The 13,867-nt window shown below is 41.4% G+C and overlaps 1 protein-coding gene across 2 annotated transcripts in view; it reads right to left on the reverse strand.

Annotated features, from left to right (window-relative positions):
* Positions 1–731: 731 nt before the first annotated feature.
* gabbr1b (gamma-aminobutyric acid (GABA) B receptor, 1b) overlaps positions 732–13,867 on the reverse strand; it is a 116,259-nt gene continuing 103,123 nt past the window's right edge. For both annotated transcript variants that reach the window (XM_069176962.1, XM_069176963.1), the window contains 3 exons: positions 9,359–9,487; positions 7,843–7,986; positions 732–5,915 (listed from right to left, as the gene is read on the reverse strand). In XM_069176962.1, coding sequence (XP_069033063.1) covers positions 5,631–5,915; positions 7,843–7,986; positions 9,359–9,487 — 558 coding nt within the window. In that variant the 3' untranslated portion in view covers positions 732–5,630. The remainder of the gene's footprint in view (positions 5,916–7,842; positions 7,987–9,358; positions 9,488–13,867) is intronic.

Here is a 13,867-nt window from a genome sequence, read left to right on the forward strand (position 1 = left end):
CCTTTAGTCTCTTTCATTTCCAGTCCACTTACAGTTACCAGCCTCTCCTGTTATCTGCCCTTGAGACTGAAGGTAACATCCCTTTCGCTCGGTCACCTGGTCACCTGGTCGCCTGGTCACCTGGTCAACTGGTGATTTTTGGACTGTCTCTGTTGTGTTTTTGGATTTTCCTCTGCTGCTTCAGCCTGTTTTACACCATCTGCGTCGTAAAGGTTTTGAATCTTACCAGTGTGTCTCAGAGTCGTCCTACTGAGTCCTGCTACCTGATTCACATCCAGGAGCGGAGGGCATCGTATTAGTGCCTAATAGATTAATGTTTGAGGCAAGAGCATGCACTCAGTATCTTAGCATAGGTACTGCAAAGTCTAACAAGTCCCGCAGCATTGCAGAAAACATTTTCTTACCTGCAGCTGCAGACATGGTCAGAGCGGTGAGGTCAATTTACATGCTGTTCAATGTGTACTGATCAATAATCTCTGCTGCAAGTAAATTTAGATTTTTGAAACTTGAGCACAGCGTATGAAGGTATTGTGCCTTACTGCACCATTTTTTCTGAAATAAATTTCAGTGGCTCATAAATTTTAATAATTTGTGTTGTGACTTAATGACCAAAGGAAAATGTGGGTCCGGAAGATGGAGTGTATTTCAGGAGTTTCATTCTGGACTAATGAATCTGAAGCACTGACCACACCTCTGACGTAGCTCGTCATCCACCTGGAACACAAACAATATTTTGAGAAAAACAACTAGTTTTATTTTCATCCTTGTATTTGAAATAATCTGATATCAGCTATTACATATAGAAATATATTCTGAATACTGTACCACATGAAATACAGCTTGTATATGCAAAGTTGAATGTCATCAGTATTTACATCCTCATTCTTTACAGTCTGTGTGCATATTCTCACACCACATCTGTCAACATCACTTACATCTTCACTGCTTCACAGACCAACAGTTAAAACACGTCTTCACACACAAACATACAGTAGATATTTACACTGCCCATCGTTCGCATGGTTTATACACCTGCACCTCATCCTGTGATCACTGACTAACTCTGACATGCTTTTACAACAGCTGAAGCTATCCACGCTATTGAAACAAGCTGTGCTACCACACAGAGAAAACTGAGGTGCAACAGAAAGTTAAACTAGTTGGATCCAGTCACAAGGAGAGGCAGGAACAAAACTCCAGTTTGGGGAATCGAAAGTGTGGTTTTATGTTAAACCCACAAACACTAAAGTTTGGGAGATGAAATGTTGGTCATGTTCAGAGGTGATTCCTATTGAACAGGATATTTGGACTTTCTCATGTAGAGAGGTGACATCATTGTTTTGTCTCAAAGGAGCAGTCCTCCCAAACTGCTGGTGGCTGATGGTTGCCTCCATCTTCCCTGGTTGTTTTAATTGTTTTAGTGATTTCTTTTAATCTGAATTATTTTAATCAGTTTTAATATTTGAGACTAAAAGCCCAAACACTAAAGCTCCTTGTGAACAGACCTCTTCTGTGAACATATCTCCAACCTGTTGCTTCTACTTTGGACCTCTTCTTAACAACTAGAGAGCCCAAAAATGTGACTGTTTTTAATCATTAGTGTGGAGCTCTATGGGGAAAATTATATCTGCATCAAATGGGAGGAAATACAAGAACTGCAGGAGAAGCTGATTGACATGAACAGAAAAGTTCTGTTTTAACTTCCGGAGACTTTTAACTCCACGGCTTTAATAGGATCAGCTGGCGTGGGAGAGTGATGTGTGGAGACACTGGCCGGGGAGCCATGCTTGGAAAATACACTAACATGATGAGTGAGGACACACATTGGCAGCTCCAACACTTCTAAAAGTGAGTCCAAAACTTTAAAGGGACAGAGCTGATCATGGTGCAAAGACCCACAGAGAGAAATTGGCCTCCAAACTAAAATACACTCGGACTCAACCCCAAGCAAGAAGCAAGAAATCAGGGAGCGTTTTTATCATTTCAGAGCTCATCTGAGAGGTGTCACAAAAACAACATTTTATCATCTTCAGAGCATCTTCAGAGCGAGGCTGTTTCTGTGTGGAAGCTTTAATAACCACACATAGACTCTGCTGTCTGTCTGATGAAGAATACAACACATCAGCCGCTCAACTTGTGATTATTTAAAAAAGTCTGTTACTTTCCATATTGATTTTAAACTTCTTTTTTTTGCTTCATATGGCCCTAAATGAGCTTGTACCAGACCACCTCTCTCTGTTTGTGGCTGATGAACTCAAGAGGCGTCTCACTTCCTCCAGTTCTTCTCTTTTAGTCTTTTCCTGAAGTAAAGTAAAAGTGTTTGGTGATGCAGCCTTCGGTCATCACACTCTATGCTGCTGGGACAGAACTCATTTTTAAATGTTACCTCAAAACCCATTCATTCAGCCGGACTTTAACGATTCATCATCTTCAGGTTTTAGTATTTATAATTTTATCTTATTTTATTCTTTTTTTTTTATTAATATCTGACTGTCGTTCATTTCATATTCTATTACATTTGTATTCTCATTTTACTGTTTTACTATAATTAATGTATCACTTTTGTTGTTTTGATTGCTGCACCATTCACTGTCAACCCCTTGAGTTTAAACTGAAATCTGAATCCAGCGCAGGAAATATGGACTTTATCAATATATACCAGACAATCAAAAATCGTGTTGGATTTCATAAAAAATTATTACCTGGTTGTCTAATTTGATTAATGTTATGAAAGCAGTGAAACTGCGGACCATCCTATTTACTGCTACTGATTTGCATTCAGCATCCTTCCTCCTCCAGCACCAAGGCTTCAGTTCAGGGCTTTAATACTGTATTTCTGCAGCCTGAGTGAACATAGCTTGTTTGAATTGAGTCACACCTGACAGTTTACAGCTGTTTGGGCTTTGTTTGAGTCAGAAGGTTTGAATATGTAAACTTTTTGTGTGTGACTGAAATACGCATGTCCTGATTACATCTGCTCCATCTGAGCAGTTCCCTCGATGTCATCGGTCATCTCATCTCACCAGAGTCTGTAAAACCCAGCGGTGTGATCCACAGTAACATGAAGCTCAAACAGTCAGAAACCAAAAGCCCCATGCTGTCATCCCTGTGGAATATACAGAGGTCCACGTGATCTAATTTCATTTTCTGCCGTGAAAACTTATCTACTGAAACCGTATTAGAAACAATTGTGTTTTGTTCCCAGATGGGTCATTCAGCAGTGAGAGCAGAGAAACAGAAGTGAACCTGACAGAGATGGAAATCCTGCAGCAGCACATGCAGTTCAGGGGATAGCTGACATCAGCTGCTAGCTCTGCTTTCAACAGGAAGTTAGTTTACAGCTGAGGAGGAAGTGAGCAAACAGTTAGTGAAACTGAACTTGTAAAGGAGACAGTATGATGAACTAATACTGGAGGATTCAAACAGTTAACAAGCTGCTTCAGTTTTGCAGGTGTATCAGGTAGTCATGACGACTGATTCTCCCTCTGCTCCTCTTCCTCTCTTCTGCTCAGCATGTCCAGTTTATCCTCTGCCTCCTTCAGTGATAACAGTGTTTGTCTTTTGGCAGCAGTGGAGGTGAGGCTTACTGAACTGGACAACCCAAAACAACCCATTAGCTGCGGAGGCTAGTAAGGCCCGAGCAGTTGGTGTGGGCCCCTGTTAACCGGGCCCCTGTTAACCGGGCCCCTGTTAGCCGGGCCCCTGTTAGCCGGGCCCCTGTTAACCGGGCCCGTTAGCCGGGCCGCAGCAGGTAGCAGAAGTATACAGTGGTTATGGTTGCAGATTGACATCATCATAGAAGACTGTTAGCCGTGGAGGAGTTCTCCCAGTTCCCTTCTAATTATTATATACATGTGTACATATGCTGATGATATTCACATTTAACTCGGTTTTCCACCGGCTGACTTTGCTCCACCTGACTCACTGTTTTCCCTCTACATGGAGTAAATTAATGAGCAGTGGTGCCACAATGATCTCTTGTTAAAAAAAAGTCCTCAATAGAAGGAGCAGATCGAACCAGATGTGTGTGATTTGTTTTTAAAAACATATCTAGAAAAATCAGATCTTTCTAATGTTAAAACCTCCATACAAGGTTACATACATTAAAGCCAACACCTGCATCACAGATGTCAGCTCATGTTGTCTGCACAGCAACGCTCGTTTTGTTCTCTTCACCAGAAACAAGCTAAAGGCCGCTCTGCTGTTTTTCATTCCTGTTGTTTATCTGCCTTCATCAGAGGAGGATGAAACACAGTCAGCTGCAGTCCCACTTCAAACACAGACAGTAAAGGTGTTTTCACTGATGCTGGTAGCCTCAGCGTGTGACAGTCACATGACCTGACACCTGAAAATACCTGACAGATGACAGCACTGTCCTCAGCAACAGGACTGGCATGATCCACAGTGGGTTTAGCATGAACACATACATCTTTGTATATTAGCTCTGTAGTCTCTTTCAACAGAGAACACTAAAAAACCCATCAAACATACAACAAGGGAAGCTGAAACGACTGGAAGGAAAACCGCCAGGGACACAGAAGCAGCATCATTCATCACAGTCTGTCCTCCCTCCGGCCCTTTGCTAAGTCTCCACCTCATTTGAAGGTGTCTACATGTGCACTTGAAGGCTTCAAACATGATGTTGCTAAAAACTGAGCCTGTATATCTCATTGCTCTCTTTAACTCTTTATGTTTGGTTTTGAAAATGGAATAAAAAAGTAGCATTGAAGCCCAGCGTGGCTAATGTACTACATCCAGTAGTAATGCAGCTTTATGTCCGGGGCCCAGAGTCATTTGGTATCTGAATGATGCTGAGAGGACAAAGACAACATTCAGAGTCAGCTGGTCCTGGATGCAGCTGCACCACAGCCCAACACGTCCCTGACAACATGAACTCACCTCACTGGGAAGTTTTCACTCTCAAAGCCTGTTTGAAACAATTAACAATAAATCATGAATCAAATCTCTCTTACAGGATGAAGGTAGATCTTTGATGTTTTCTTTGCCCAGCTGCAGTATAACTCAGACCAGCCGGCTGCACTGCAGTACAGTGTTATTACCATACATGGACTTTATCAGTGGGACATGCAGCGTCAGTCTTCTATCAACACAGTCCACAGTATGGAGCCATCATGTGCACATTAAAGACCCTTTTGCAGGGTTCTTCTTTTAAAATGAGTCAGCTGGAGACTCATGGATTTTAATGTGAACTTAGTTGAATAAAGCAGCTGTCATTCCAGCTGACAACAATAAAAAGGTGCTTTTGTCTTCCTTTTGTTTCAGGATGTATGAGCTTTCTGGATTTCCATTATAAACTTACAGTGAACTTCTTGGCAGGTTCGCACTCTTGATGGCACATGGAGAATCAGTGGAAGATGAAAGGTGCAAAACTGAGTACTTAACAAGATGTTTCTTCTTGGAGAGAAAAGAACAAACCCAGACTGATCAGCTCAGACAGAAAGGAGTGGACATGTTGATCCTCTGATGATCGTCTCCACCAGTCCTCCGCCGCCCTCTGCTGATTGGTGGAATGATTGTTGGAGCGAGCTCCTCCTATAGATACTGATTTATTATTCCTCATGTTTTTGTACTTTACGTTTCTGTGAAGGTCATTACTATCCTCATCCCTCTCACTTGTAGAGCAGCTGCAGCCGGCTGGTGTGGCAGTTATTTCGGCTGATCTTGCTGTCCGGCTGATAGAGGCTGGACGAGTTGGCAAACGACGCAGGGACAGGGAGAGGGTCGGTGGGGACAGGGTACCCCGGAGGAGGGGCCAGGGACCGGGGGTCACCGTGGGTGATGACCAGGGGAGGGGGGGTGTGGATCTGGTTGGTGACAGTGGAAGCTCTTCTCCTGGACCGCAGGGCCTGTCGCTCAGAGAGCTGGTTTCTCAGCTCCGACACGCGTTCCTCTTTCTGAGGGAACAAATTACAACACACACTCAACAATCTGCTCATACGTCCTCTGACACTGTTTGAATGGAGCCGACTGCAGGAGGGGAGGAACAGAAAAACAAGGCTCCTGGTGGGTTCCAGTTTTTTATACATAAACATGTTAGCCAAGTTACCCAAATAACGAAACACATACAAAGATTTACGTCATCTGTCTCCAAACAATCTACACAGAGTCAGTCATATGAGTAAATCTGAAGGAGTGATGCTCACAGTGTTGAAAAATTGAGCATTAAAGTGAACTTAACTCCGTACATGTGTGACAAAAAAATAAGAATCAAAACTGTCTCTTACAAACACCAGATATGTATGAACAATCCCTGATACTTGGTTTCATTAAACATTTTGAGTTTTATGCCAGAATACTTGATCTTTTGTACATGGTATCAATAATATTTCTATTATATGATATTTAAGACATTTTCAAATTTAATTAGATCGACATAATTACAAAATAAACTTAAGTTCAAAGATTATATCGTCGGCGAGCTTTTCAAATCTGTTTCTATAAACATGTCAAGTAAAATATTTGAGTTATTTAAGCTTTAAGTCATATTAATTCCAAAAATCACACATGAAGTTAATCAGCAGGGAAATGACTGAGAACAGCATATTTAGTTAGTTAGTTAGTTAGTTAGTAGGTAGGTAGGTAGGTAGGTAGGTACTTTATTAATCCCGCAAGGGGAAATTTTGTCGTTACAGCAGTGGCATGTACAGGACAAAGCAATAAATTACAGAATATAAAATAGAGATAGTAAAAATATTAAATATAAAAAAATTAAAATGCACATTATATACAACTTATATACAAATAAAAATAAAATAATATTAAATTTAAATTTAACTAAACTAAACTAAACTAAACTAAACTAAACTAAACTAAACTAAACTAAACTAAACTAAACGACAGTGCAACAAATTAAACAAAACAAACAGACAACAGTGCAACATGTTATTGAAGTTTGATTGATTTGGCCATAAGTGATTTATTGTAATTGTACCAGAGAGATCAAAAATACAAACAAACACTTTAAATGTAGCCATAATCTGATAGAAATACATAAAAGTGTCTCCTCTCCTGGCATTGATTACACCAATAAAACTCATCCCTGTTCATCAAAGTTACATATTTAAATGTGTTTTTCAATATTTTTTTTTATCAAATGCTATGAAGTGGCTTCGATGTAACTCTACACCTTTGCTTTGATTCAGTACTACTACTGCTCGCCTGCAATTCAATGATATGAAAGCCCCGCCCCTAAGTGGACAGGATTGGTTGCGTAGGTCCGTGATGTATGAAACACTGACTGTCTGAATCTGTGTTTAGGTTCTGTCAGACTGTCGCTGCAGATCCAAAGTGGAAATGTTCAGCCATGGTGTTGACTGTTTGTTTGGATGTTAACAAGGTTAACAAGCACTTACTGATAGCACTTTGTAGTTTGGCTTTCTTGAAGAAATTGTATTTTCTTGATTCTCTTTCTGGGTTTTGTACCCTCATGGTTGAAATGCACTTATTGTAAGTCGCTTTGGATAAAAGCGTCAGCTAAATGAAACGTAATGTAATGTTAAAAACTGGATTTTGGCTCTTGAAGAGAAGGATTACTTCTTGTAATATTTCAGATATGACAAATTTTTATGAAATATAACTTCTCCCCTGAACTGTTTTTCATCGTTATCCAAAAGCAGGACTGAAGCCGGCCTTTTCTAGTTGAACTGAACAGAACCCTACTGCAGCAGACACACATTTTGCAAGCCTGAATGAGGTATCTACAGTGTTTATACTGTATATATGGCAAATAACAGAGCAGACACCATCCACTGGTGGCCACTGTGAGTTGCTGAATGTGAAGCAGAATAAAGAGACAGTGGATGGAGAAAGGGCCCGGCTCACCTCCTGGATGATCTTCTGCAGCTCCTTGTTCTCTCTCTCCAGCTGTCTGGACTTCTCCTCATCATTGTTATTGGTGGATGAGCCGGTCTTCATGGTCTCCTGGGCATCTGACTGCCACTCACCTCGTGTGATCAGGCGCCGCATCTTTAAATCATGCACATATTTTCCTTATCATACATGTAACAAATACAGTGGACATACTGGGGGGGGGGGGGTGAATGATTTTAGAGCTGGACTAGCTGGGTCATGCTGTCAAATTTGTCATATTATTGTGTATATTACATCTATCTGTTTTCTCAATTCTTCCATTAGCTCACTATTTAATTACTTTGCCTTATTTTTAGGTAAACCTAGGTGGGGACACTAGTCCCTGTTTGGGTTATGCTGTCAGTGTCATTGGCCCAGTTTGACTGGTGGTACTGTGAATCGCTTTGAGCCCAGCACACCTCACAGAACAGTTAGGAATAGAATAGTTTTCTGGACACATGTGAGGGATCTGGGTTTACTTTTGAAAGTGTTTTTTTTTGTAAGATGGAAGTGTTCACTGTGCTTTTGTTGTCACAGGGACAGGTGCTGGCTTTAGCTGTTGTGTTGAGAGTCTGCACCTCAGCAGTTTAGGTAATTGTGTGTAGTTGTACGACTTTGTTTGGACACTTTGTGGTGTGTATTAGTAGACATGAACATAGCCATTGCATTTCTTTGTTTGTTCCCCATTCCTGTAAGCATCCGTCATCATCCATCAGTTTGTGAACAGCCATTATGAAGACTCCAGTCTGGCATTTACGTTGTCGCTATTTTGGTTTTGGTCTGAAAAATGTGTCCGATGCAGAAGTAACTAAAACTGCAATACCACCGAGTACCACCAGAGGTTGCTCCGGCTCCATAGACTCCATGTCAACTTCTCTCATGTAATACAAAGTCAATACATGTTTTCCACAAGACATGACTACACCTCAGGCCTGTCAATCAAACCAGACCCCAAACATCCTAATATCTAATCAATGCTGGAATTATTTTTCAGAAGGACCAGAACACTGATCAGAAGGAGGGAATTTAGCTAATGACACCATAATGACTTGTAGAAAACATTTACTGACTTTGTATTTCAAGAGAGAAGTTGAGGATGTTTGAATGGAAGTCTATGCACTTCCGCATTGGACTCACTTTTCAGATCCAGAGGGTACATCCATTTTATGTACAGTCAGTGGGCACAATCCCTTTTTGGGCAGATTTTGGGTATCCACATACCTTTGGCTGTTGTGAACTCTCTCCACTCTAATTATGTTTCAGGAATGCAGACACACACACAGTCCCATGCTGACAAGGCAGCGTAGACTGTTTCACACTTGAGCAGATATAAATGCTGACACGGCAAGGCCGGGCCAAGCTATAGATCATCAGGTGATATATCATACCCTGATGAAAGGCAATTCATTATGTCTGACACTTAAACTGCTGGGGTAATCTACGGGGATGGGATGGGAGGAGGAAGAGGAGGAGGGTGCTCTGGTTTTACCTTGGGGACGAACAGAACCACCAGGGTGATGTAGACTGAGAAGACGATGGCCAAAGAGGCAAAGGCAAAGGAGGCGTCTTGCTGTGAGGACAGGATCATGGTGACTGGAGCAGTGATCATACACAGCACCTGAGAAAGGCAGTGGATAGAAACCACATGGTTAGCTCTCATATGACAGAAAAAGAAACCACATACAGGCCTGTTCATTTTGACCTTGCAAGTTGGAAAAGCACAGCACATCAGACCACTTGCAGACCAGGTCATGTAGACAAAACAGATGAATGATAGTATCCCAACAGAGTGAACTGACCTATAAGCTCTGGTCCTGGCTGTGGTGCTGGTGGGATTCTGGGGAAAAGAGCGTCAGCCCTTCACGTCATCTTTTCCTCATCTTTTTCTCAACAATATTGTAAGGTCTTCATTTTACTTCATAAAGTGCCCTTAGATGAGATATGTTCACAGTAGGGATGCAACATGATTTTGAATATTCGAATAGTCGTTATAACATAAAATATTGTTTAGAATGTACGATAATCTTTCAATATACGATTAATTGTTGAATAGTTATGAGCAAATTTTGCATAGTTCTTTTGCTTGAAATGCCCATCCCTAGTTTGGAGTTGGTGCTATTCATGAACAACCTCATTTCCAAAAAAGTTGGGACGCTGTGTAAAATGTAAATATAAACAAAATTCAATCATTTGCAAATCACATAAATCCAATAAACAATTGACCAAAGAACGACATCATATGTTGCTCCAAAACCTGAATATATCCTTCAGCATTAATGCTTCCTTCCAGATGTTCAAGCTACCCATGTCATGTGTACTAATTCATCCCTGTACCATCACAGATGCTGGCTTTTGAACTGAGCACTGATAACAAGCAGGATGGTCCCTCTCCTCTTTAACCTGGAGGATGCAGTGTCCATGATTTCCAAACAGAATCTCAGATTGTGATCCATCAGACCTCAGGACAGTTCTCCATTTCACCTCAGTCCATCTTCAATGATCTCGGTCCAGAGAAGGCGGCGGTGTTTCTGATCATGTTTCTATCTGGTTTCTTCTTTGGAGAGTTTTAACCTGCATTTGTGGACGCAGCAATGAACTGTGTTCACAGACGATGGTTTTCACAAGTGTTCCTGAGCCCATGCAGTGATTTCCACTCCAGAATAGTGTGTTTTTAATGCAGTGCTGCCTGAAGGCCTGAAGATCACCACCATCCAATATTGGTTTCCAGCCTTGTCCCTTGTGTTCAGAGATTTCTCCAGATTCTCTGAATCTTTTAATGATATTATGAACCGTAGATGATGAAATCCACTAATTCTTTGTGGTTTTACTTTGAGGAACATTATTCTTAGATTGTTGAACTATTTTCCCACACAGTGTTTCACAGAGTGGTGAACCTCTCCCCATCTTCACTGCTGAGAGACTCTGCCTCTCTGAAATCATCTTTTATAGCCAATCATTTTACTGATCTGTTGACATGGCAACCTAATTATTTGTTAGCTGATTGACCAGGTGTTTTTTGGGGGGGCATTACACAACTTTTCCAGTCTTTTGTTGACCGTGTCCCAACTTTTTGGAGACGTGTTGCTGCCATCCAGTTGAAAATGATATTTTTCAGCAAACAATCAAATTTGATGTCATCTTTGGCCTATTTTCAGTTAAATATGAGTGTACATGATTGGAAAATCATCACATTCTGTTTGTATTTACATTTTACAGAGTGTTCCAAACTATTATTTGAAGGTAAATCTGGAAATAATCACAAAGTTTCAGGATTTAGAAACATACCTGAAATGGTAAGAAGCTCTGTGGACCATCAGGTGTGATCAGCATGAATGACAACAGTCTAATTTACTGCATTTAACTCTAGTTAATTAGTTAGTTGGCAGCACAGGTTTAAGTTCTGCCCTACCAACCAAGAGAGAGGGAGTCTGAGATAGTATGTGAGAGGATGGAGGAACGCAGACACATTCATGAGTGATGTGGAGTTACAGCTGGAAATCAATACTGAGTGATCAACAGTCAGTCACGTCTGTGCAAAAGCTTGAAAATCTCATCCGGACTGGCAAATGGAGGCAGCAGGCTGACAGAAGCTGCAGCCATGTTTTCTCTGATGAATCATTACTTACACACAGCGACGCACACACACAATTCTGTCCTTCGCTCACACACAACTCTTCAATTCATTTCAGCCACCTCACTGGAACAAATAGCATCTTTGTGCACTTGGGATTGTTGGAGTAGAGCTAACCGCGGTTATTCATCTGGAGGCAGACTCAGCAGCCCTCACAGAGACAGCTAAAGGGAAGGCTTTGTTTGTTACAACCTGGTGTACCTGCACAGGTCCACCAATCACAGCCCACTTCCACAATTCATCTCTGTTTGCTCAATGACTGAAATTACTTTTATCTCCCACTCTGAGAAACAAATGAATCAATCAGAGCTTTTTAGGTGGGATCATGTCACAGCCATATAGATGTTGTTTAGACGTCTGCTTGTGTGTTTTCTGATGTCCACATCAATACAACAATTTGTGGTGATCAAAAACTGAAAAACATTTTAATTCAGCAGCAACATCAGCAACTTTCTGGATAAACAAAGCACGTCTATGTTTGTTTAAAGATCCAATAAAGAGGCTCGAGCTCACAGCTGAGCTGGGTCCGACTCATTTGTTTTAGAGAGAGGGGCATCTAACAAGCACCTGCTTCATTACAAACACACCACAGCAGGACAAACAGCAATAAACCAATGTTCCAATTTTCATTTCACCCACTCAGTTTAAATTGGGTTCAGTGCATATAACAGATAATCCTCAGAGATGAATTAAAATACGGAGATAGAAATGAAAAACCAAGCCTACTGGAGATGTTGCTGATTAAGGTGTGTGTGTGTGTGTGTGTGTGTGTATGTGTGTGTATGTGTGTGTGTGTGTGTGTGTGTGTGTGTGTGTGTGTGTGTGTGTGTGTGCACCAAATGCCTCACTCGTCTCATTTCTGTTCAATACTTTAATGAATGTAATAAATTTGGCTGCAGTGAAAGGACTTCCTGTTGTTGAATACACATTAACACAACAACAACTGAGTGTTTCCTCTGTCTGAGTGCTAAAGCACTGACCGGCCAAGCCCATTTTGAACACAGCTGTGATGTCACTGAAGACTGAAGTGAATGTATTTGAATCTGGACAGATGAAAGCCCTTCAGAAACCTGCTGGCTGCAGCCGCTCCTCGTCTGTCTGCAGGTAGACGAGGCATAAAGTTAAAAGCATGCGGCTGCATATTGCAGCTCGACTGATAAATCAGCAGCCAGTATTATGTGCTGGTTACAGCGTACACAGTTTTATCATGCTGGCTTTCAGGTGGGCGAATAAATAAGAAGAAATGCCGAGGAGAGTGCACTGATGAGTTTATTTTTACACTGTGAAATGTCTCTGTCACTTTTTATTTTAGTCACTGTGATTTAACAAGAAAAGTTATCAGAAATCTAAATGTTTTTATAGATATCAGAACGCACCTTAAAATAAAGTGTCGGCATTTAAGGCACTTTAAGGGCTCCTGAGGTTCCAGACCTACTTTGGGTTGGTATGAATCTCTGAATGTTTTATAAAGAGGAGGAGCTTCATCTTCACCTGCTAACATGTTCACTTTTCAGCACAAATCACTGGAGAGATGTGGCTCATTTGGTTATCTGTTGTTTTGAAGGTGTTACCGCTGAATTTAAGAGTGTAGTTTCTCGCTCTGCGCTGCATGATGACAGTTTACAGCCGGCGTCTCACCTGGTAGGTCAGCAGTTTGTTTTCACCTGCTGCTGTGGTCACATTACTGCATCTGAACACTGAGGTGATCTAACTTCAGCCTCAGGCAACAGCAGCAGTGTTTGGTGAAGAAGACACTCTCTCTGTGACAGGCTGACCTCGTAATATTTTCAACATGGCATCTAAACCACTGTACTGTTTATATTGTTAATGTAAAAGTCCACATGGACAGATTCTTGTGTGTCAACTCCAGACATTTGAACACTTCAGCTCCTTCACTATTTTCTGAGCTCTTCTTCCACCTGGATGGTTGCCAAAACACAAGGTTATTTATTATTGGATTATTCTGTACGGCCAAACTTCACCATGGAGACTAGGACCGAGGTCATCATCACAACTCAATGTTATTTACCTGAGAAGCTATTACTTAATTCTGTAATTTATTAGTTATCGATTATTTTTCGGATTGATTTTCACTGTTTACAATCCAAGTCTTGGAGAGTGGATGACTAAATGAAGAGAGTGCATGTGTGAGTGTAGCTCAGTGTGACACTAGTTTGTGCTGTGGGACATGTGACTGTATCCATGATGATAAGGACACGTCCCAGCTGTGTCCCTTCGCATGTTGCAGAGCCTCATGCAGGTTGGTGTCTTCACTGAGGACACACACGCCGGGCTGCAGAGCCCACTAACTGGGCTGGAGGTGAGCCTCGTCACCGAGGACAACAGAGTACCCTCAGCAGAGTGTGA

The sequence above is a fragment of the Embiotoca jacksoni genome, unplaced genomic scaffold (genome assembly GCF_022577435.1).
Source record: "Embiotoca jacksoni isolate LCO1_2020_lvr unplaced genomic scaffold, fEmbJac1.0.p SCAF_7, whole genome shotgun sequence".
In the NCBI taxonomy this organism is placed as follows: Eukaryota; Metazoa; Chordata; class Actinopteri; family Embiotocidae; genus Embiotoca; species Embiotoca jacksoni.